The following is a 25,244-nucleotide window of genomic DNA, read 5'->3' on the forward strand; positions in this document are numbered from 1 at the left end:
GCTTTGACAGACTCTAAAGGGCCTATGCTGTAGTGTGTTATGCTTTGAGAGTCTCTAAAGGCCCTATGCTGCCGTGTGTTATGCTTTGACAGTCTCTGAAGGACCTACGCTGCAGTGTGTTATGCTTTGACAGTCTCTGAAGGGCCTATGCTGCAGTGTGTTATGCTTTGACATTCTCTGAATTTGCGAAAGATTAAGCTATTGACATTGTAAATGACAATGCCATTTATTTATCTGTTTTCAAAACCAACACATAAATAAACAATTTGTCATTTGCAATGCCAATAGCTCTAACTTTGTCAAAGGCGAAACCGTTGCATTGTAAATGCTTGTTCCTTGTTGAATGCGCTCTTTGCCGGGAATTTAATGTATTCCCCGCTGAGGAAAGGCATACCTGAATTGCTTCTACACTCCAGCGTGCAATTGTCCCCTTTGTAACAAGTGCGCACTTGTTGGACTTAAAGTAAGACACAAACAATTAATTCCCCTTACGGAATTGTTTTGTCTCCTGTAGATAGTATAATAAGGCTCTTCTTACATCCAGGGTATAAAGGCTTCTTTCTAGTTGTGTTTGAGTGTTTTTAAATAAAACTGCTAACTGAATGCTTTGATTCATGTGGAATATTGTCCTTGTGGATTTGCATGTATGGTTCCTCATTGATAATGCTTGTAGTTCACTTACTCTCCGTAGTGATAATATTGCAATTAAGAATGCAGTCTTTATTGTGATAGCCCAGAGTTCTGCTTTGTGTATGAGTTTGAACGTTTCTGTAATAAACTGTGCCCGAACTGTGTTCAAGCTCCACATAGGGACTGGAGCCTACCTTGGGGAGTGCAATTCTTTTGGAACCTTCTAGAAACCTTTTGACGGCTGGTGATGTGAAACAGCATTTACATGAAGCTCCCCTGGTGTGAGCTACAATTGTTGGCAAATGTACCTTGAGGCTTGAATAGTTGATTTTACAGTCCAGCAAGTGGGTAAGATATATTAACGCGGTTTCTGTGTACATATTGAACTTAGGGTATTGTTATCCGTACACCAAATGAGTTACCTTTTCCACTTTGCTTCATAGCATTGTCTTGTGGTTGGACTTTTTGTCTTTTAGTACCTCCATTGATCTTTGTGGTAAGTTCCAGTGAAATTCTTGACTCCATTGCATTGTGAGAAGGTCATTTTTTGCCTCAAATATGATCACCTGTCCCTTGGACAGTTCAAGTAGGCTTGAGTGCCAGGTTTATCTTGCCCACTGAGGGGCTATGAGAATTAGGTTTATTTCTGGTTGTATGGCCTTCTTCAGTACCCCTTGTAGTAAAGGGATCAGAGGAAAAGCGTAGGCAAATGTCCCTGACCTGTTTAGTGACAGGGCATTCCCATGTGGTAGGTGGTGTTGAAATCCTGGAGGTGAAGAATTGCCATTTCTTGTTCTCTGCTGTTGCAAATACGTCTAACATTGGTGTCCCCCAGAGTCTGAATACCCTTGCAGACTCCTTTGCTTGTTTTTCCATTTGTGTGAGGTGCTATTCTGCCTTCTGAGCTTATCTGCTTCTGTGTTGTTCTTTCCACGCAGGGACATTGTCTGCAAGCTGATTCTCTTTGGTATAGCCCATTGCCATATCTCCTGAGCTAGCTTGCTTAGGGTAAATGATGTTGTGCCTCACTGTTTGTTCAGGTAAAACATTGTTGTAGTATCGCCCAGTTCAATAAGGAAAATGCTACTTACCAGTATGCATCTGTTCTTGGCATGAAGAGCTGCAGAGTTACACACTATGCATAGACGGCCACCTAGTGTTGGGCCCGGATGTTTGCAGTTTGTTTTGTTGTAGAAAAGTCTTTGGAAGTCACGGGATAGGTGACTCCTCCTTTGGATGATACTACGCATGAGCATCGGCTCCATCCCCAGATTGTTTTTCGACATTAGGGAAGTGATGGAGCTGTACAAGAGGTAGTGATGTCCATGTGATTTGTATCTAATTAAGATAATACTGGAGCAGATAAAGGTAGCCGGGGAGGCGGATGGGCGTGTGTAACTCTGCAGCTCTACATGCCAAGAACAGATGCATACTGGTAAGTAGCATTTTCCGTTCGAGGCATATGAGCTGCAGATTACACACTATGCATAGATTGTATAGCAGTACCCACACCTAGCGGCGACCACCAGTATCTGTTGCAGTTGTTTGAAACAGTGTTTTTAGTACAGCCTGGCCCACAGTGGCTTGTTGTTTAGTTTGCACATCTACACAGTAATGCTTTGTGAATGTGTGCGGTGTAAGCCATGTAGCTGCTCTGCATATGTCATCTAGGGGAATGTTCCCCAAGAATGCCATTAAAGCCCTATCTTTCTTGTTGAGTGGGCTTTTGGAGGAATTGTTAACGTATGTTTTGCTTTTCGGTAACATATTTGTATGCATTTAACAATCCATCTGGCGATCCCTGATTTTGATATGGGGTTGCCTTTATGTGGCGGTGAAAAAGACACAAAAAGTAGTTTTGTTTTACGAAAAGTTTGTGTGCTTTCGATATATTACAGTAATGCTCTTTTGACATCTAAGGTGTGTAGAGCTCTTTCTGGGACTGTTTGAGGCTGTGAGAAAAATACGGGCAGCTCAACTGATTGATTTAGATGGAATGGTGAAATGACTTTAGGAAGGAATTTAGGATTAGTACGAAGAACTACTTTGTTATGATGCATTTGCAAAAAGGGTTCTTGAATGGTAAATGCTTGTAGTTCACTAACCCTTCTGAGAAAAGTAATTGCCACTAGGAAAGCTACTTTCCAGGTTAGGAATTGAAATTCACACTTTTGTAATGGTTCGAAGGGAGGACCCATTAATCTTCTAAGAACAATGTTCAAGTTCCACACTGATGCCGGTGGCTTTCTGGGAGGAATTATTCTTTTGAGTCCTTCCATGAAAGCTTTTGTAGCTGGTACTCTAAAAAGAGATATCTGTTGTCTATCTTGTAAGTATGCTGCAATGGCAGCAAGGTGTAGTCTGATAGATGTATAGGCTAAATTACACTTTTGATGGTGTAATAGATATCCTATGATGTGTTGAATAGACACGTCTAAGGGATTTAATAGGTTGTTTTGGCAGTACATGACAAAGCGTTTCCACTAAGCAGCATAACATGCTCTAGTATTGGGATGTCTAGCTTCTTTAATAATGTTCATGCATTCCGGAGGAAGGTTGAGGTAACCAAACTCTATGACCTCAGGACCCAGATCGCTAGGTTGAGCTGAGCTGGGTCCGGGTGTCTGATCTATCCATGGGTCTGTGTTAAAAGGTGTGGAGATAGGTTTATTTTTTGGTGTGGTACTACAGACATCTGCAACAGCGTGGTGTACCACGGTTGTCTGGCCCAAGTTGGAGCGACTAGAATGAGAGTCAGGGAATGTTGTTGTAGTTTGCGTACCACTAACGGAAGTAGTGGGAGAGGAGGAAAAGCGTACGCAAATATTTTTGACCAGTTCATCCATATCGCATTCCCTTAGGACAATTGGTTGGGGTATCTGGCGGCAAAGCTTGGGCATTTTGCGTTTTCGTGGGTGGCAAAGAGGTCTATCTGAGGTTGTCCCCACATTTGAAAGAACGGATGAAGAACTTGCGGATGAAGTTCCCACTTGTGGATCTGCTGTGTTTGTCACTTTAGCAGATCTGCCATAGTTTTTTGTACTCCTGAGACTTGTTGGGCTAAGAGGAAGATCTTTAGCGGTATAGCTCATCTCCATATCTGCTATGCTAACTGAGAAAGCTGCAGAGAGTGTGTTCCCCCTTGTTTGTTTATGTGGTACATCGCTGTCATATTATCTGTGCTGACTAAGACAGCTTTGCCTGACACTTGCATTTGAAATGCTTTTAGGGCTAGAAACACAGCTAGCAACTCCAAATGATTGATGTGGAGTAACTTCTGTTGCAGTGTCCACCTGCCTTGCATGGTGTGATGCAGTAGGTGGGCTCCCCAGCCGGAGAGCGATGCGTCCGCTGTCATGGCTATTTGAGGAACTGACTCTAGAAAAGGTCGCCCTTTGGAAAGGTTTTTGGTGTTCCACCATTGCAGAGAACGATGAGTCCGACCGTCTACCAACACTAGGTCTGTTAGTTGACCTTGAGCCTGGTTCCATTGGCGTGCAAGACATTCTTAAAGTGGACACATTTGCAGCCTTGCGTGAGGTACTACAAATATGCAAGATGCCATCATTCCTAGGAGCTGCATGAACACTCGAGCTGGTAGCGAGTGTTACGGTTTGAATTTTGTTAGGAGAGTTTGTACACTTGTTATCCTGGCCGGAGAGGGATAAGCTAGTGTTAGTTGGGGGTTTATTGTAGCGCCGAGATACTGTTGTATGTGCGAGGGTTGCAGATGCGATTTGGTGTGATTTACTGTGAATCCCAAGTCGTGAAGCAGTTGAATAGTAGCGGGAATATGTTGTACACACTGGCTGTATGAGCTGGCTTTTATAAGCCAGTCGTCTAGATATGGGAAGACATGAATATGTTGTCTTCTTAAGTGTGCTGCTACTACTGCTAGGCATTTGGTAAACACCCTTGGCGCTGTTGTGACTCTGAATGGGACAACTTTGAACTGGAAGTGCTGCCCGTCTAGCACAAATCTGAGATATTTTTTGTGCGCTGTGTGGATGGGAATATGGAAGTAGGCGTCCTTGAGATCTAGGGTGACCAGGAAGTCGTTTAGTACCAGAAGTGGAAGGACTTGTTGGAGTGTGACCATGTGAAAATGGTCCGACTGTATGTAAATGTTTAGAGGCCTGAGGTCTAGGATGGGTCTTAAAGAGCCGTCCTTCTTTGGTATTAGGAAATATAGTGAGTATACTCCTTTGTTTTTCTGATGCTCTGGAACTATTTCTATTGCATTTTTCTGAAGGAGGGATATTACCTGTCTGAGTAGTGTTAAATGTTCTTGTGACATTGGACATTGCTTGGGTGGTATGGTTGGGGGAGGAGTGGATGTTAATTCTAGACAGTAACCTGACTGAATTATTTGGAGCACCCACCTGTCTGATGTGATGTTTTCCCAAGCTGGCAGGTATTGATGAAGTCTTCCCCCGACAGGAGTGGAATGGGACGGGGGAAGGGGAAGGGAGTCATTGGGCACGGGTAGAGGCAGAGCGGGAGTTGTTATTTTTACCTCTGCCTTTGTTATTGTTACCCCTGTAACCACCCCTTTGGTAGCCCTTGCTGTAAGTGGACTGTGTAGGGGCTTTGTACGAGGTAGAAGATGTGTCCTAAGAGTATCCCCGATAGGATGAGCGACAAAATGAACGTCTGGGAGCCTGCGACTGCAGGGCTCCCATAGATTTGGCGGTATCTGTATCCTTTTTCATTTTTTCAAGTGATACATCTACGTTAGGTTTGAATAGGTGTTGCTCATCAAAGGGTGGATTAAGAATGGCACTTTGTACTTCAGGTTTGAACTCTGATATGCGTAGCCAGGCATGTCTACGTAATAGGACGCTGGTGTTAACTGCCCTAGAGGCAGTATCTGCTGCATCCAGTGCACACCGAATAGAGTTGTTTGTGATGTTTTTCCCCTATTGGATAAGTTAATTTGCCCTATCTTTGTACTGAGGGACATTTGGGACATCTGGGGTGTTATAATCATCCCACAGGTCAGGTGATCCTGTAGGGGTAGCTGGATCAGGCATGTTACCCCCCATGTCATCAGAGCTATCATCCCTGTTGTCATCGTCTGGTATGATAGAGGATGCTGGGGAATGTTGTGGTATGGGAGGATGTTGGGATGGTACAGGTGAAAGAGAAGGGGAAGGCAGTCTTAAGGGAGAGGTAGCTATGTCCTTCTTCTTTGAATGCGGAGCTGGAGCTTGTATGTCCAGTGGTCGCTTTTTAGAAGCCAAAATCAGCTGTCCAGTGTTTGGATCTTTAGCTAGAGTCTTTTGAGCAGGGTCTGGATAAGGTAAGTCCTCTGCAGTAGGCCGTGCTTTTGGTGCAGAGGAAGGTTTGTTTTGGCTTTTTGGTAATGTCTTTAATCGGAGAAGCAGGAGTCTTTTTCGGCTCTAAAACTTTTTTCGGTTCCAATGGTTTTTTCGGTTCCGGTATGTTTTTTGGATCCAATGGTTTTTCCGGTTCCGGTGCTTTTTTCGAATCCAAAGCGGGTTTGCTTGGTTCTGACCTGGGTTTCTGTGCCGAAGGAGTAGTGGTATGTTTCGGCGCCGATGGTTTGGATGTCGGCGTGGCCAGTGAAGTTGTCATTTTCGATGCCGGTAATTGTGCGCCGGCACCGTGCGAAGGCCGACTCGAGCCGGAGTCGCCTGAAGGCTTCATTAACTTCTTAGCCGGGCCCGAAGGTGGGGCAGTAGTAGCAGTGTGTCGGTGTGCACTCGAGGGCGAGGGTGTGACCGGGGCCTTTTTTGGATGTGTCGAGGGAGGGTCGGGTCGACGGTCTTACTTACGACCCGCTGTGCTGGAGTGATGTCCTCGACATCGGAGTCTTCTGCCTCGGAATTGATGTCGACGTCGTGTTGTTCTGGAACGTTGACACCTTCCTCGAAGATGTCGTCCGGGACGGAAGCTGAAGATCGAGCCATTGTTCGCCTCGCTCTTCGGTCCCGGATAGTCTTCTTGGTGCAGAAAGAGGCACAAGCGGAACAGTCTCTGGCCTCGTGCTCCGGGGAGAGCAAAGGTTACACACTTCATGAAGGTCGGTGTGGGGAAACTTCGACCCACATTGAGGACACTTTTTAAATGGCGTCCTTTCCATGAGCTGGAGTCGAGGCCTAGTTAGGCCCGTAGGCCGTCGACGACGACCGACATCGAAGTTTTCGGTGTTAAAGAGTAGCGTCGACTGGAAAAGCATTCGAAACTTAATTTCTGTAAGTTGGTGAGGATTGCGCGCCGAAGGAAATCGGTTCCAACACAGAGCGCTGGAAACACATCCGAGCCCGGTGGTTGAAAAAAACAATCTGGGGATGGAGCCGATGCCCATGCGCTGTATCATACAAAGGAGGAGTCACCTATCCCGTGACTTCCAAAGACTTTTCTACAACAAAACAAACTGCAAACATCCTGGCCCAACATTAGGTGGCCATCTATGCATAGTGTGTAATTTGCAGCTCATATGCCTTGAACATACTGTTTGCCCTACAAAATGTGCTTGGAATGCTTTTAATGCCAGAAACACAGCCTTCATCTCTAGGAAGGTGAAGTTTTTTATGAAGTTTGATTTGTTTAATTGAACCTGTATCTTTAGGTTTCCTAAATGTGCTCCCCAGTTCTTGTGAGACACATCTTTTGTGATGGTCACCGAGGGGGTTGATGATTTGAATGTTCTGCCTTAAATTTTGTTCTTGGATGCCCTCCACTGTATCTCCTTCTGTATCCTCTCTGTTACAACCACTACATCCTCCCAACTCCCTGTGGTTTGTGATGAATTGTTGCATAGCAATTCTTGTAGAGGGCGCATGTGTAGACGTGAATTGGTTATGAAGGTCCTCACTGTCAGAGGATGTACCTTCTGGTAGAGGAGAGTTTGCTCCTTACTTGCTTGTATCCTCCTTTGAGAGGGGTATGCCTGTGCCATCTGGTAGAGGCGAGTTTGCTCCTTGATTGACTGTATACTCCTTTGGGTTGGGTATGCCCATGCCATTTTGGGAGTTCAATCTTGCTCCTAGGAAGACCTTTTCCTGTTCTGGTTTTGGGGAGGATTTGCTCAATTCATGGGATGTGTAGATAAGTGTCTTTTAAGTCTATTGTTGCCATGAAGTCCCCTTTTTACAGCTGTGGGACTACCTTTTGTAGGGTTGTCATCTTGAAAAGCTGTGTGTGAATGAATTTGTTTATGAATCTGAGATCTAGGATTGCTCTTAATGTGAGATCTTTCTTTGGTAGCAAGAAATAAGGCGAGTAGTTTCCTTTCTGGTGCTCTGTGGTAAATAAATAAATTACCGGTACTATTTTTCTATGCATTTAAAGGAAAAGGATAGCTCAATAAATAAGAGGCATGGTCCGTGGTATCTGAGTCATACGGGCTTTAATTTAAGTGGCTCGAGCCAATGGATATCGGGTTCCATCACCTACTAAGGTTCAGGAAGGGACATTCTTAGGACAAAGAGGGGACAGCCTACTGTCATATTAACATCATACAGTATATATAGTAAAACAGTACAATTGCATTGAATACAGTAGGCGTAACAAGTGAAAAAGGAAGATAAGAGCATATGGGCGTGAAAGAAGGCGTGTACAGGGCGTGCACGGAGGTGTGTGATGTAGACGTCACAGAAGTGTCATGAGTGGGTGGACACATGAAGGGGGCTACATGGGCAGCTGGAACCTTTAACCTACTGGTGCGCTCAAAACGAGTCATGACGTGTAACTGGGGAGAGCTGGGGGCTGACTTCTAGCACTAGTAGAGGAGACTAAAGTCTAGGATGTCAGAACGACCTGTACCTATAGCATATCTGATATCTTGTGTTTAGAGTACATGTTGCTTGATTCTAAAAGTCATCAGAGCAAAGGCTACTTGTCACTAAAGCTAGTGTATGCATATATTTCTTCATGTATTGCGTGAACTATGAATCTTCTATGGATACTAATTCAGTAAATCACTTGCATGGAGACAGAAAGACTGGACTGTAGATGGATATGTTTATGCTGTTCGTTAGCTAGGAATGTGAAGCCGGGGAGCTGAACAGATAACTGTAGGCATAACATATTCTTGGCAGGCAGGCCAGGCCGAGCCGGGCACCGCGTTGCTTGGCAGGAAGTAAGGGAAGGGTCAGGGATGCGGGCGGGGCTGCATCTCTCGGAGTGATTCAGGAGGCTTGAGGCCTGGATCTCGTGTCCGGGCCCTGTGGAGCCCTAGAAACGGGTGCAACTCGAGGATTTAACGTGCACCATGTAAAGACATTGGCAACATAGGCCTAAAAGCCTAATTCACGTTGCTTTCAGGAGGACTGGATAACTGACATACTAACGTTGGACGCAACTGTAAATGCGTCTTTATATTCGGACATGAAGGGAAAATGCATATTACTCATGCACATATATTACATGCTGGGGAACACGTAGGGACACATAGCAGGGCAAAATTCAATTTTCCTCATTCCCTCCTTGTTCCCTACGTTCCCTTCAGGAAACATCAATCTTCATGAGATCATCTATCTGTTCATACAGCATCATTTGCTCGTCTTTTCTCATTTGGGCATGGGATTTTGGACGTGGAATACAATACGTAGCGCACAAGCCGCAAATCGCTGGGCCACATTGTAAACAGAGACAACAACTGAATATGATCATTACTACTACTCCCAGGAATGACAGTACTTTCCATCCCCATGCAGATATTACACTCCAGAGCCAGCCGGACCAAGTCCAGGTGCCTGGATTCTGGTGTAGCTGATGAGCTATTTTATGAAGTCTAGTTATTGCTGAGTATACAGACGGTGCGTTATTAGGAATGAAAACACAACAACTAGATCCGATGACTCTACAAGCTCCGCCCCTATCGGCCAGGATGACGTCAAGGACAAGGCGGTTCTGAAGAACAACGAATCTCATAGCAGACTGCTCTTCTGTTAAGTTACCTAGGGCGGAAGTAGTCTCATTCACTACTGCTTCAAGGGTTCTGGTTAACCTGCGTATTAATTTACTATTCTGGACAGGACCTATGAAGAAAAAGAAACCTTTATTGAAATCCGTATACTGTTCCAATGCAGTTTCAGTCTGATCGACAATTGGGGACTCAATCTCCCTTCTATGCCTGACGTGTACTAGATGTGTATTTCGATGATAATCGGATGGGGCTAGGAAAACTGGTGGCAGTAGGAATGCAATGTAACATGTTCCATCCCAGTCTAGAGGCAAACGTACATATGCGGTCTGACCACATATAAAGTAGGAATGACGTGAAGCCTTGAAAGTAGACTTCCCACTGTCACTATACTCGACCACAGTAGTACAATCACTGTGTCCTAGGTGTACTGAACCATTCTTTCTAACACATAACTCGCCTTTTACTGGTAGAACTGTTACAGAAGGCAAGTCTGGATTAGTCTCGGACTGAACATTCAGAACCATGAGGTTGGAGGAAAAATTACCTAGATCATATACTTCATTTTCTATATCCATCCCTGTCCTATGGGAAAGACCGTCCTTGTCTGGGAAACAGGTTCTATTCAGAAGGGACTTATCATCTAAAGATGACGTCAACGTAAACCATGCTCCACACGAACCATTGTGTGAAAACGGATAGGGAAAAAGTGGCAGAGCTCCCTTTACTGTCTGGAAAGGGGGGAGTCGACCACATACCCAGCAATTAGTGGCATTGCTGGTCTGATGCGAATAGTGTAACATACGAATAAAAGTATTGTTGCGCATTGCAAGTCGATAGGATAACTCGTGCGGGGGTAGTTCACTAAATGTGTGTTCTACTGTATCATTAGAGGAAAGGTGTACATGTGAACCAAGAGGAGGAAAAAATACGTGTAGCATATAACTTATACATGTGATCGTAAGACTCAGAAATAACAAACAATAACGTAACGATACATCTGCTTCGGAGACTCTTACAATATTTCATTTTCTTGGAGTTTCGTCTACCTCTCTCACTATGTGGGTCTATCTCATACATGTCAGGAACCTGTCTAACCGCTTCACCCGAGGGGGACTTAAACAATTAAACGCTGTCTGACTTACTAGACCTCAACTTCAGTTTATACTCCTGCTGGGGAGTTTTCTCTAACAGGGGAAGTTTAGAGTCAGTATCGGGGCAGTCCTTGAAAAAAGTCTTTGGACGCAGTCCATGGAAACGCTTGATGTGACTGGAGTGGAGCCAGCCTTTTCTTCCTTCCAGCTTTACGGCGGTCCTTGTGGTCATCAGAACGAGTTTTGGCTCCTTCCAGCGGGGCTCCAGGGGGCTTGAACGATCAAAATTTCTAACCAGAACGAGATCACCTGGAACGACCTCGTGCGGTTTCACCTGGGTGTTGTCTGGAAAGGCAGCCGCGACCTGTGAACGACAAGAGAGTAGTGCAGACATCAAGGAAGCTAGGTAATCTCTCAGCATGTTACTGTCAACATCGGTGATTTTACGAGGCATAGGGGTACCCCACATGTTCGGGGGACGACCGAAAATAACTTCATATGGTGACAAACCAGATCGGGAGTGAGCGACCATTCTCATATAGAAAAGGGCAACCGGCAGGGCTACCATCCAATCTACACCTTTTTCGGCACAGACCTTCGCTATTCGTATTTTCAGAGTTTGATTGTGTCTCTCGACGAGGCCAGCTGCCTCGGGATGTCGTACGCAATGGAATTTCCACTGGTACCCTAACAGAAGTGATACTTGTTTCATAAGTTCGGATGAGAATGGCTGTCCGTTGTCTGAATATACGACCCGGGGCAAACCATAGCGAGGGAAGAACTCACGAACCAACTGCTTGGCAGTGGTCGCGGCGGTGTAATCTGGGACTGGATATGCTTCTGTCCATCTGGACAAAGCGCATACAACTACGAGGACATACTTGAAACCTCGGCATCGATCCATCTGGATATAATCCATCTGGAGGACTTCAAAAGGGTGGTCAGGAGGATGGAATCCACCTTGTTCCACGGGAACACCTTTTCCTGGATTGAACTGACAACAGATCATGCAGGTACGCACTTTCTGCTTCGCTGCTGCTCGTAAATGCTTGTTAAACCAAAGGTTCTGGATGCTGTCTAACATGGCTTTTTCTCCTAAGTGTGCTGGACTATGTGCAGTATTAATAATGACTTGAACCATAGAGTCGGGGAGAAACCATGTGGCTCTTCCCTTCGTCAACCATCCCTGATCTGTCTGGACCCCTCCTTGTTCAGACCATTTCTTGATTTCGTCTGGAGTAGCATGTGTCTGTATGTCTAGTACATCTTGTGTAGGGTCCTTGACTGTCATACAAGTTGTCGGGACTGGAACGTCTGTCTTTGTCGTGTCAACTGAAATGTCTGGAGTCTGAGCTGTAAGCTTGGCTGTTCGATCTGCCAGGTCGTTACCCTGGGAAATGGTGTCAGTGACTCTCGTATGTGCCTTGCACTTCATGATGGCTATAGCTGTAGGTAAATGTATTGCTTCTAACAGAGCTTGAATGAGGGGGCCATGCTGAATCTTGGCTCCTTGAGAGGTCATAAAACCTCTTTCTTGCCAAAGGACTCCAAAATCGTGAACGACTCCAAATGCATAACGTGAATCTGTATATATGTTTACTTTCAGGTTCTTGGCTCGTATGCAGGCTTGGGTCAGAGCGATGAGCTCTGCTGCTTGAGCAGACAGGATATCAATACGATGTGTTTCTATAACTTCAGTTTCAGTAGTCACTGCATATGCTGCTACTAACTCTCCTGTACTTGTTCTCATACATGAACCATCCACATAAAGTATCAGGTCTGGATCAGGTAATGCAATGTCCGTCAAGTCTTGTCTTGGCTTTGTCATAGTGTTGATAACTTCCACACAGTCATGTGTTGCAGGATTTGAGGTAATCGAGGGTAACAGTGTAGCAGGATTTAATATGTTACAACGTCTGATCTCTATGTGTGGCTGAAACAGTGTCAATTCATATCCTGTCAATCGTGCAATTGTCAAGTGCTGAGTCTGTGTTCGGTTTAAAAGAACTTCCACGGAGTGTGGAACCTGTACTGTCAGGGAGTGTCCTAACACTATGGAATCACTTTGTCTGATAGCTAAAGCTGTGGCTGCAACTGATTTGAGGCACGCAGGCAGAGCCTGGGCTACTGGATCTAATGTGCTAGAAAAATAAGCACAAGGCTTGTGTTGTCCTGCTTGATCTTGTGTGAGAACAGATAATGCTGTACCATCGCGTTCAGTGACAAAAAGTGTAAAAGATTTGCTGTAGTTTGGTGTCGCTAAAACAGGTGCTTGACATAAAGCTTTCTTTAATTCATTGAAAACAAGTGTATGTTCCTGGGTCCAAGGGAGGACAGTCGATGTCGCTGCCTCCTGTGTTGTTAACTGTATCAGTGGCTTGGCTAGATATGCGTACTGAGGGATCCATTGTCTGCAGTAAGAAGTGAGGCCGATAAAAGCTCGTACCTCCTTCTGTGTCTTGGGCTGTGGAAGATGTGCAATTAACTGGATACGGTCTGGTGTCAACTGTCTACCCCTCTTGGACAGCAAGTGTCCAAGGTATACCACTTGCTGGACACAGAATTGTAGTTTCGAAGGGGACACCTTGTGCCCCATCTCTGCCAGAAAATACAAGACTGTCAGTGACGCACGTTCGCAGTCACGTTCTGTACGGGCTGTGATCAATAGATCATCGACATACTGGAGCAGAGCAGTGTCAGTTGGCATGTGAATACTGTCTAGTTGTCGTTTAAGTGCTTGACTATAAATACTAGGACTTTCTGTGAACCCTTGAGGTGCACGTGTAAATTTATAGCTTCTTCCATTTAAACAGAATCCGAAAAGGAACTGGCTGTCTGGATGGATGGGTACACTAAAGAAGGCGTTCTTGAGATCGATAACAGTAAAGAACGCTGCTTCGGAATCAATGGCAGTCAATAGGGAAGAGATATCTGGAACCACTGGGTACTGGGGTATAATACATTTATTAAGTTCTCGAAGGTCAATCACTAGTCGATAAACTGGAGGTGCATTTGGGTCAGTACGTTTAAGGATCGGAATGATCGGAGAATTACATACATTGGAGTCAGTTTCTACAACCACTCCTTGAGCAATGAGCTCGTTAATGATTTTCGATAAGGCTGCTACAGCCTCAGGTGGCAACTTGTATTGTCGGATTCGGGGTAGTACAACTCCTGGTTTCAGAGTGACACGATATGGTGTAATGTGCATACAACCTACATCAGTTGGACCTTGCGCCCATAAATGCTGTGGTACATTCAGTAATCTTGGATCAAAATCTCTCAACACATAATGTCCTTTAAAATCACGTAAAAACAATCTCACTCCTTCCGGAGAACAACAAATCACGGCACCTAGTTCTTTCAATGTTTTAATACCAAGTAAGTTTTCTGGACATGATTTCGTAAGTAACAAGTCTGTAGTTCGGGACAATGGACCAACTTCTAGGGAAACTGGTTTCGATATTTCGTTAACAATAGGCTTTCCTGAAAATCCCAGGGAAACATTTCTTGAGCCTGAGAGCGGAGCCCCTGGAACCTCGTCATGACTGATGGTAGTCCTACTTGCCCCTGTATCAATCAGAAATTTTCTGTCTTTCCCTAATACTTGACTGTGTACATAGGGACCCTCTTGATCTACAGGAACCTCGATGAGAGGCAAGCCAACCTCCCTCTCTAGGCTGTTTCATGAATACTGCTGATAGTCTGGGTAATCTGACTGTGCGTACTGGTACATCTGCTGTGTAACGTGTTGTGTGGCAGCTATAGGCTGCGGTACTGTTACTGTCTGTTGTGCATTCTGCGGTGGTTGCGTATTCTGCGGAACATGTTCCTGTCTAGGAGGACGCGGTCTCTCTTTCGTCTTACCAGTAGCTATGTTGTGTTTCAGAACGGCACATTCGTTTATACAGTGACCTGGCTGTTTACAATAATTGCATGTCCCTTTGACGGGAGCTGCAGAATGACTTGTCTGAGTCGTACCCCTCTTCTGACTATCTACTGGAACAGACTGTGCCACTAGTACTTTCATTTTCGTGTCTTTCATACGTCTCTTTTCGTGTTCTTGCTCTTCTCTGATTCGGTTTTGGTGGTACTGTAACATCTGTAACATTTGGGACGGGGTATTAGCTTGCCAGGTACTCTCGACTTTCAGTACTCGATTTTTAACTTGTGGTAAAGAATTCTCTACTAATTTGGTAACAAAAAGATGTGGATACGACTCACTACTTGTTTTCAAGCCGCTATTAATAATGAAACATTTTTCAAATCTGGAATAAAAATCACTAGTGTCCTCGTCTTGTTTCTGCTTACAGGCTGAGATGGCATCCCAGTCTTCCTTTTTCGTAGTTAGTAATCTTGGCAAGACTTGAATTAACAACTCGGGCAATGCTTTGGCTTTTTCCCCGAGACCAGTACCTGGAACTCGTGTGTTATCTTCGTTCTCTAATTCTGTCCAGTCAATCTTTTTCTCTCCCACCTCCCATTCTTTTTCTTTAAGATTTTCATATATGCCGGCAGGCAACAGGACTTTTAACATTTTAATGATATCGGGATACGTGTATTCTCCCATGCGGAGCATGTCTTTTAATTCACGGTGAAACCCTGCTGGATCTTTATCGTGACAGGGCACTAACTTTTTCATTTCCAGTAGTTCTATTTTCGTTAAAGGGGTGTAAACAAACACTCGTTCGAGCGTACCTCCCCCTGTCCGAACAGGATGGACTTCTCGCAAGGGATTCTGTCTGTCTATGTAAAATGTCTTCCTTACTGGGGGTGGAACAGGAACAAAATGCAGAGTCAGGAACGTTCTGTATTTATGGCGTTGTTCTAAAATGACATTAATCAAATCGGTACCTAGGCCTTTCCATCTGTTTAGGAGTAACTCGTCCAATACATTATATAGGGGACCTGGATCAGAATGCTGACTTTCGTACAGTGTAATGAGGAGCTGGATCATGTACATACCCACCAGTCGCTGTTCGTCTGGGGGAAGTTTCAGAAACATTTGGGCCACTACTTCGTCTTTAAATGTGCTAGAATTACTAGTCCATTGAACTGCTGATCGGGCTAGTTCCTGTTCATGCATGGTACTAAGCTCACTGTAACCTATTCGTTGTTTCAAAACTCTATCGGTAGCTTGGAATAAATGCTCAAGAGAACACTGTTCTGGTACGGGAGGAAGGAAAATTTTCTTACATTCTAGGCGTGTGGATCTGTCAAAAGGTCTCGTCCTACCTACGTACGCTATTCTGTCTGGGTTGTCTGTGTCTGTATCTTCGTCTGAAGTGTCATTCTCTTTCTCGGGTTCTCTCGTTGCTTTCTCCCTTTCGTGTATGCTTAGAATTTCTTTACAAATCTTTCTATACATGGTTTCTATACAACTTTGTTTACTGTGTTTTCCATCTGCTATGTTGTCACTCCATCTTGTCAGAATTTTCATCTCGTCTTTGTTTTTTACCAGGCTGGTCTTGTTCTCTTATTAAACAATTAATCAAAAACTGCAAGATCATATTTTGAGTCTCGACTTTTCTGTGTGCCATAGCCTCGTGGATACTTTCTGGTCCTTCTCCTGTTCTAATGAAATGATATATTCTGTCTAGATGTTCCCCCATTTCCGGTATGATAGTTAAATAGCTTGCAACTCGTCGTAGACGTACGGAATATAATATCATGTGATCTTCACCTGGTACTGGATCATATCTGCAATCAGTAAGGTATTGTTTGAGAGCTGCGTAAGTAGCCACTTTTGGCGTACGCTGTAATGCTATGTCTCTTAGCGTCATTCGTTTTACTTGAGGCGGGGTGATAGGGATACCTCCCCCTGCTCCTCCTGAACTAGAATCATCAACTAATACCGGATGTGTCGTTGCTGGTAATGTGACTGGTAAAGTAGGCATACGTAATGTGGGTTGGTCCTGGGTTACTGGCGGATTAAAAGGATTCCCGGGACCAGTGGCTGGAGGAACAGTAATGACGTTATTAACAGAGTCTTGAGGTTGAGCAGGCGGAGGAGGACGCGGATTGGTATATTCTGGTACAGTGTCATCTAAATAGGAAGAAAGGAAAATTTCAGCTGCGGTCGGTTTATGACGTAGCTTAGTCGGGACCAGTGGTGGCGGTAAATTACTGGGTGTTTCCGGGGTCGCCTCAGGCAGGCCCTCGGCGAGAAGGGGGTACATGCCTTTAATAAGGGCATTTCTTTGTCTGTCTAACTGTTCTGCTCTAACTCGTTCGCCTTCTTCTAGTAATTCCCTTTCTTGGGCTTTTTCTGATGATTCTCTACTTAGTTCTGCTTTTCTGATTTCTTTTTCTGTTCTTTTATGCGATTCTTTACGCCACAGTTCTATGGCATCTTTCTGGGATTGTCTGGCTTTCTTTTTCCATAATGCTTCCTCTACTCTCATGATGCACTCGGCATCCCAGGTTCCTGAAACAGGCCATCTATATTTCTCTTCCAGATTCTTGGTATAATCTACCCATAAGTCTAAGTATAGTATGGCATCTAAGCCATGTTTATGATACATGAAATGTCCGGGACTGTCCCTAGGTGGGACAGGAACTGATTCTTCGAGTATCCCTTTTCTGGTTCCTATCTGACGTAACTTTGAAAACAGAGGCATATTTGAACGTACTCGAACTTGAACACAATACACAATGAACACAGTAATGAATAGCAAAACAAATCATTCATACCACGACATCAAAACACATTTAAAAACAGTTCGAACAGATACTACCTAGTACATTGAAAACATAATACTGGAAATCTCGAGAGACAATACTAGAAAACAGAATTACTGGATGCACTGCTAAAACAGTACAGAACATACCGGTCTCATAAAGAGACACGTCATACCGTATCCACGTAGGTGAACACGTCGGACCGGATCTGTGTACCCAAACCCGTCTGGACCGGGCACAAATTAATGAACCCATCTAGATGCGTTCCCAGCAACGGTACTCACCGGGAAGCAAAACTGAAGGCCTCGGACTGGACTGGACTGGGCTGCTACGACGTCTCGTTACTGCTACGTACTGCGCATGCTCTTCGGGCTTCGGAAACAGGTGGGCCTCCGGATACCTCGGACCTTGCTCTCTCGGCTTGGGCTCTGGTCGGGACTCTCCGCCTTCCTCACCGCCTCGTCTGGATGCTGGACCGCAGTCTCCGTCTCCTCCGTAGGCCTGAGGGAGATTAAGCAGGAAAACCTGCAGGTGCACAGTAGGGTCCGTCACGGCTGTAGAAGGGGTCAGGGGGCCTGCGTTACATCGCCGGCGCGTGGGGAAGGGGCTCGTCCCTATTCGGGCGCCATTATGTGGTAAATAAATAAATTACCGGTACTATTTTTCTATGCATTTAAAGGAAAAGGATAGCTCAATAAATAAGAGGCATAGTCCGTGGTATCTGAGTCATACGGGCTTTAATTTAAGTGGCTCGAGCCAATGGATATCGGGTTCCATCCCTACTAAGGTTCAGGAAGGGACATTCTTAGGACAAAGAGGGGACAGCCTACTGTCATATTAACATCATACAGTATATATAGTAAAACAGTACAATTGCATTGAATACAGTAGGCGTAACAAGTGAAAAAGGAAGAGAAGAGCATATGGGCGCGAAAGAAGGCGTGTACAGGGCGTGCACGGAGGTGTGTGATGTAGACGTCACAGAAGTGTCATGAGTGGGTGGACACATGAAGGGGGCTACATGGGCAGCTGGAACCTTTAACCTACTGGTGCGCGCAAAACGAGTCATGACGTGTAACTGGAGAGAGCTGGGGGCTGACTTCTAGCACTAGTAGAGGAGACTAAAGTCTAGGATGTCAGAACGACCTGTACCTATAGCATATCTGATATCTTGTGTTTAGAGTACATGTTGCTTGATTCTAAAAGTCATCAGGGCAAAGGCTACTTGTCACTAAAGTTAGTGTATGCATATATTTCTTCATGTATTGCGTGAACTATGAATCTTCTATGGATACTAATTCAGTAAATCACTTGCATGGAGACAGAAAGACTGGACTGTAGATGGATATGTTTATGCTGTTTGTTAGCTAGGAATGTGAAGCCGGGGAGCTGAACAGATAACTGTAGGCATAACATATTCTTGGCAGGCAGGCCAGGCCGAGCCGGGCACCGCGTTGCTTGGCAGGAAGTAAGGGAAGGGTCAGGGATGCGGGCGGGGCTGCATCTCTCGGAGTGATTCAGGAGGCTTGAGGCCTGGATCTCGTGTCCGGGCCCTGTGGAGCCCTAGAAACGGGTGCAACTCGAGGATTTAACGTGCACCATGTAAAGACATTGGCAACATAGGCCTAAAAGCCTAATTCACGTTGCTTTCAGGAGGACTGGATAACTGACATACTAACGTTGGACGCAACTGTAAATGCGTCTTTATATTCGGACATGAAGGGAAAATGCATATTACTCATGCACATATATTACATGCTGGGGAACACATAGGGACACATAGCAGGGCAAAATTCAATTTTCCTCAGCTCCTTTGTTGGTACTTTCTCTTATGCCTGTTTTTGTAGAAATTCCTTTATTTCCTCCTTCAAATTTTAAGACATCTGTTCTTTGGAACTTTTTTTTCTTTGGTGGATTTGGTGGAGGTTTTCTTCTTAATTCTATACAATAGCTGTGGCGTACCATGTTTAAAATCCATTTGTCTGTGGTTATATGTTCCCATTGTTGTGGGTAATGCGCTATTCTGCCTCCCACTGGTGTTGTGTGGGGGTACTTTCTTGTGGGCAAGTTTCTTGGAGTCTGCTCCTTCCACTCTCGAGGGTTGTTCCTGGCTCTTTCTCTGCCACAAAAGGACTGCTTTGGTTGCCACTGCCAGGATTGGTATGCAGACTGTTGGCTAGACTGCTTGTCTGCTGCCTTGTGCCTGTTGTTGCTTGTGTGGTCCTGCTGAGAAGAACCCCCTTCCTGTGGGTCTTCTGAGGTTAAACCCTCTTCTTTTGAAGGTGCCCCTGTATTGCAATGCTCTCATTGCTTTTACCGTTTTATTGTCCTTCTTTAATTGCTGTAAGGACTAGTCTACCTAACGTCCAAACAAGGCATCTCCTGTGAAGGGCTAATTGACTATGGATGTTTGTACTTTCTGTTTGAAGCCTGAGATTCTGAGTCAGGCATGATTTCTTACAATTGTGCGTGTGCACATTTGTCTGCTGGCTGTATTGGCTGTATCCAGAGCAGACTTTAGGGAGGTGTTTGCTCTGTTTTTCCCATCCTGTATTATGGATTTTGGTCTTTTCTAATCCCATTGTTAATGACCATCCATATTAAGGAGGGCATTAGAATTAGCAATGCGCCATTGCGTTTCTGCCTTCCTTTCCATCTTCTTCCCCATCATGGCCATTTTCTTACTCTCCTTTTCTGGAGGTGGACCAGTGGAGGAATGAGTGCATGCTCCTCCTTCTTGCTGTGGCAACAATGATAATGTCAGTCACTGTGTTCCCTTAAATATATTTGGGGTCCTCCGTGGAGGATTTGTATTTATTTTCGAACCATGGTGTTACTCCCTTTGCTGAGGAAAGCTCCTTAAAAGTCTTGTTGCCCTGGTCAAGAATGATTGGGATCATTGGAAGGTATTGTGTCCCCTTAGTGGATCTCATCAATGTTTCTAGGAGGAAACAGGAATCTTGTTTCTCCTCCTCTAGGTGACCCCAAAAGTATCAGCTGCTCTTTTGACGAGACTGTTGTAAAAGACTATATCATCTGGTGGCAAAACCTTAAAGGGACAGCATAGACCTTTTTTTTCAGGGCTCTCTGCTTCAAGGATGTTCCACTCTTCCTCGAAAGTTCCTGTAGCTTCCTCCTCAACTGGAAGGTTGAGTTCTTCTTTGATGTCCTGTTCGTGAGGTTCATGGGTTTCCGGAGCTTCAAGAGTATTATTTTCTTCCTCTTCCTCAGAGGTATTGGAGGGTTTTGAAGAAATTAGGTATTCCTTTAGTGCCTCATCAAACTCCTTCTTTTGTTGTAGAAGTGCTGCCATTTCTTACTTTTGGTGTCTTCTCTTTTTCTCCACCTTGAGGGCCCTTTCAGCGTCAGAAGACTGGGAGATCCTCTTCTTTGGTGTCCTTGTTTCTGCCTTCGAAGGGATGGTCTTATACTTCGAGGCCTCTCGTCCAACACTAGTCTTTTTCGATTTCGCAATATTCTTCTCATCGGTATCCCTGACATTGGATCCAAGGGAGAACGTTCTGTAGGCCTCGATTGACCCTCGGTCATCTTTTTTGACGCCTGGGCTTTTTGCGCCTTCTTTTTGAGGTCCTTGGTTTCTGACGGGTGAGGGGCCTTAGTTACCTTCTCCACATCCTTGGGAATATTCTTTGTATTTCACCACTTCTCAGCATTCCCCTCGATGATCTCAATGTCCAATCCTCTGTGTGTTGATTCTGCGGCTGCCCCCTGTTCGTCTTCATCACTTGAAAGGCCTAAATTCTTCAGCGACACCTGCGGTTTCTGGCTGCCAAACATAGCCATGTGGTACTCCTCTCTCTACTTTCTCAGGGCTTTAAGAGTTTCAACACAAATATAGCGCAGGCCTTGCAGTCCTTATCCTTGAGATCTGAGGTTGCAGATGTCGTGTAGATCGCATTGTGCGAATCTGTGGTGACAATTAGGGCAAAACATTGAACGGGGTATTTTAGTATCTTCAGGTTATGTTTATAGTGTTCAACTTTACCTTGTAACTAGCTGCTCAGCAGTGTGAGTGTTCTGTGTGGAATGTTGGTGTGATTGACATGAGTGGAATGCTTGGGTGCCTGGTGTGAGTGTTGTCAATTGGAAGAAGGGCTGAGCAGCTAGCAGGCTGCTCCTGGTGGAGCTGTTACAATAGATGTTAAGAACTTAATAAATAACATGAAAGACACAATCTGTCTATGTCTGCAGTGTCACCTCTGCTCAAGGAACTTGCTTATTACAGGTATTTTCCATGGCCCCTTACTTGCCTCATTTCGGTCCATCTGTGTTGTTGCTGTTCCGATGCGGTCTTCAGATGGAAAAGGTGGTCAGAGGTCCCTCTACTTCTCCGGTGCCTTCTTGATCAATGTAGAATGATTATTTTCGCCTAAAATCTACATTCTGGGGAGAATTTGGCCCAAATAATCATAGGTTCTTCCCTTGCGTCCAGATCCAACAATGGTAAAAACAAATTTGAACATGGCTTCCAGGCCCAGGAACATACGGGGTGCCATCTGACGTCACACAAGGGATGGACCTAGCACCAAAGAGTGGTTGATGACGCCCATGAAAACAAAAAGAGACAATTCTGGACCCAACCACTAGATGGCGTAATAATGCACAGCATGTGAATCCAGAAAAGGGTTCATGCTGCAAAACTGTGTTTTTGGATCGCAGCATTTCTTGTGTGCATCCAACTCCAAATCTCCCCAGTCAGGGCAGCCTTGGGTTACAATATTTGGCAATAGCACAATTCCCCTTTCTCCTCAGAAAGCAGTGAACTGCCCGTTAGCATCATAGAAACCTCCCCTCTTCTAAACTCTTTCCCCATGGAAAATCTTTGGGGTACAAGACTGCGTCACGTACCATTTCCCCTTCACAACTTTCAAGCTCAAAACAGCTCAGTTACACATTGGCGTAAGAGTACAGTATTCTCTTCCTTTCCCACCTCAAGTCCAGGATGTAGTATTCTGGATCACTGGATGGTGCACCCGCTGCTCTCTTCCACAGCTTCGGGTCTTCGGGGATTTATCCGGATTAGTGTCTCTGGCAGTGTAGGCTACAAATGAGGAAATAACATAATATATGTCACTTAAGATCTAAACAAACTAAGAGGTGACAGGTACTCTTGGTGAATCTAATTTAAAAAACATGTTTTAGTTATTTCTGTTTAATAGAGCTTCAACATCAGGCGCCTTATCTTCAGAAAAGATGTCAGTACATTGAGTTACCAAATCAAAATCTCAGACATGAGTTTACTCTCTACTACATAGAGCACTAACATTTTGTGGGTACATTAAGTTGATGTCAACCATGTTATTATCTTAAACATCTTTCCAGTTACAAGTGAGGATATGTTCAACACGTCTCTCCAACCATCCCAATAAACACATCTCCAGCAATCACCATCAGCAATTTTCCCCAGCCTCCTGCATTACTCTGCAGCTATCCACATCAACACTTCTCACTAGCCATCAACTCTTTAACCCATACGTCGTTTATTTATATATACCCATCAATACTTCTCTGCAGTCAACATTTTTCTGTCCATCCCTATCACCACTTCTTGTCAGCCATCAACCATTCTCTCTAGCTGTTAACCTATCTCTCTAGCCATTGATGGAGCAGGGAAGAGACAAAAAAAATTGTGTACCCCCTGTGAAATTATTTCGTATAACAATAACTGAATTAATGGTGTGATGCATGAAAATGAATCAACAAAATGCACTTAGACATTTTACACGTGGTAAACTAATTGCTATTTGCAGGTCAGTGGCAGTAAAAAACTGTTGGGAAAAGCAGGCGGGAGTGGGCTGCCCAAAGATTTAAAAGACTTAAAAGACCCAGCATCTGCACAGCCTCCCCTAGCGAAAATGTTTATGGGAGCTAGAGCCCAACCCTCAGGCACTAATTCCAAGACTCTTGTGCCCGCTCTTCCCCCCGGAGAATCCCCCGCGGCCCCATCTACCAGGCTGACCATGCCAGCACCTACACCTGGCTCACAGCAAGAGGTCGGCTCAATGTTTAATCAAGAGACTGTCCTAGAGACTGACCTGGTGGAAGTTGGACCCGGGGGAGGGCCACTCGTCAACACTAACACCACAGATACCTCAGCCGGGCCACTGGACCCTGTCATGAACCCAGGTATCTCTTCCTGCATGCCTGCTAATAATCCTCTAAAAGGGGCTACCGACCATCAAATCTTCTCAACCCTGCCCTTTGTAACACAGAACTTGGGCAATGGCCCCGATATTGTCAATCTAGGCGCCTCTCTTACAGCGCCGGAGATGCAGATGACAGGTATAGCCAACGTCATCCAGAGTCTAGAAGCCCCCGCTGGTGCGCAAGCTCCTTGGACCCCAGAAGCAGGGCCTGAGCACTTCTACTCAGTCTCCGATGGTACACCAACCTCATTGGGCGAAGGGGGGTCAGACACAAGTGAGGGTGATAGTGAGGTCTCAAACAAAAACACTGGCACAGTCCAACGGTCAAAGAAGTCCAGAAGCAAGAGCAAGCGGCGCAGCCAATTGAAATGGGACTACTCTGACTCTTAAATGTCCTACCCTCTGGATGAGGATGATCCTAGCACAGCACAGTGGGGGAAAACAAAAAGCCTGCACGCAGACACTGCTGAGCCCTCCTTAGCCTCTATTCTAGCTTCCATCAAAGAATTTCAGGAGGAGGTTCGGGCAGACAATCGCCCAGCTAAAGGTGCTGCTAAGAAACTTCAGGGAGGCCTAAGGCGGCTAAATAAAACTTGCACCGTGTTTCTATGGTGGAAGCGCGAACCGAGCACCTGGAAACCGAATCCACGGCAGCTAAACAACACAGCGAGTCCAACACTGCCTGCCTGGTAGACGTAATGTCCAAGATGGAGGAGCAGGATAACCGCCAGCGCAGGAACAATTTCCGCCTGCTCGGTATTCCAGAGGGGAAGGAAGGGGATGACCCCAGACGTTTCATCGTAAAACTTTTGCAGGAATCCTTCCCTGACCAGCCAGGTTGGGACTGGGATCGCGAGGTGCAGAGGGCGTACAGCTTTCCCTTCAACCAGAGACGGCAGCGCGACAGCAGCAACGCCACTGGGGGACAGCCAAGGGTATTCCTGGTTTACTTTGGCAACTTTCTCCTTAGGCAGCTTATCTATGACCCGGCTCGCCCTAACTCCAAAAAAGGGGCTAATGACATAACATTCTTTGCAAAACCCGATTTTTGCCACCAGACAGTAGAGCTGAGATGGCGTCTGAGACAATTGATTTCCCCGTTTCAGCAGCTGGGGGCTGAAGTATATCTAATGAACCCCACCAGACTCAAAGTAATCTTCAACGGGGGGACCAAAGTCTTTTTGTCCGAAGTTAAAGCGGGCGAATACTTGAACGAGCAGAAATCCAAGAAGAGTCTTAGATGAAAAGCTCACCCTCTGGCTCTTGCTGTCTTCTTTTGGTCTCTACCTTTTGTTCTTACAGTCCTCTACAAATCTTCAAGTCTCCTAGGGCCGTGGCATTGGCCACATTAGGGCAGCTCTATGGGAATCTGATGATTGATTAACTGGGCAGTCCTCTGTTTCTCTTCTTCTTTTTCTCGCTCCAAAAAAAACCAAAAAAGGGTGTTACTAGCCGAATGAAAGTTTAATCTGTTTTTTTTTTCAGGCATGGTCGACAGTCGGGACCCATGACTGACTACCATCATTGGACGGGCACTGAAAATGACACAGAAGAACCAAGGGCCCTCTCTGGCACGTACACACTCACGCACTCACTTATCAAGATATTGGGCGAGGTTAAAAAAAAAAACCTCACCAAGGGAAGCACACGTTAAGGCTCAAGAAAGGCTTTTATAATGTTTCCTTACAACACTCAAATGGCCAAGATAGGCTCGCTTAGGTTTGTCTCCGCCAACATTTGCGGGCTAAATGACGCCTCAAAAAGGCAAAATGTAGCAGA

At 45.2% G+C, this 25,244-nt stretch overlaps 1 protein-coding gene across 1 annotated transcript in view; it reads right to left on the reverse strand.

Annotated features, from left to right (window-relative positions):
* The window catches only part of LOC144792309 (2'-5'-oligoadenylate synthase 3-like), a 152,365-nt gene that overhangs the window by 10,498 nt on the left and 116,623 nt on the right, over nt 1–25,244 (reverse strand). The window contains exon 7 of the mRNA XM_078667258.1: nt 22,250–22,360. Within this exon, the coding sequence (XP_078523384.1) occupies nt 22,277–22,360 (84 nt within the window). The 3' untranslated portion in view covers nt 22,250–22,276. The remainder of the gene's footprint in view (nt 1–22,249; nt 22,361–25,244) is intronic.

This window comes from Lissotriton helveticus, chromosome 11 (assembly GCF_964261635.1).
Source record: "Lissotriton helveticus chromosome 11, aLisHel1.1, whole genome shotgun sequence".
NCBI lineage: Eukaryota > Metazoa > Chordata > Amphibia > Caudata > Salamandridae > Lissotriton > Lissotriton helveticus.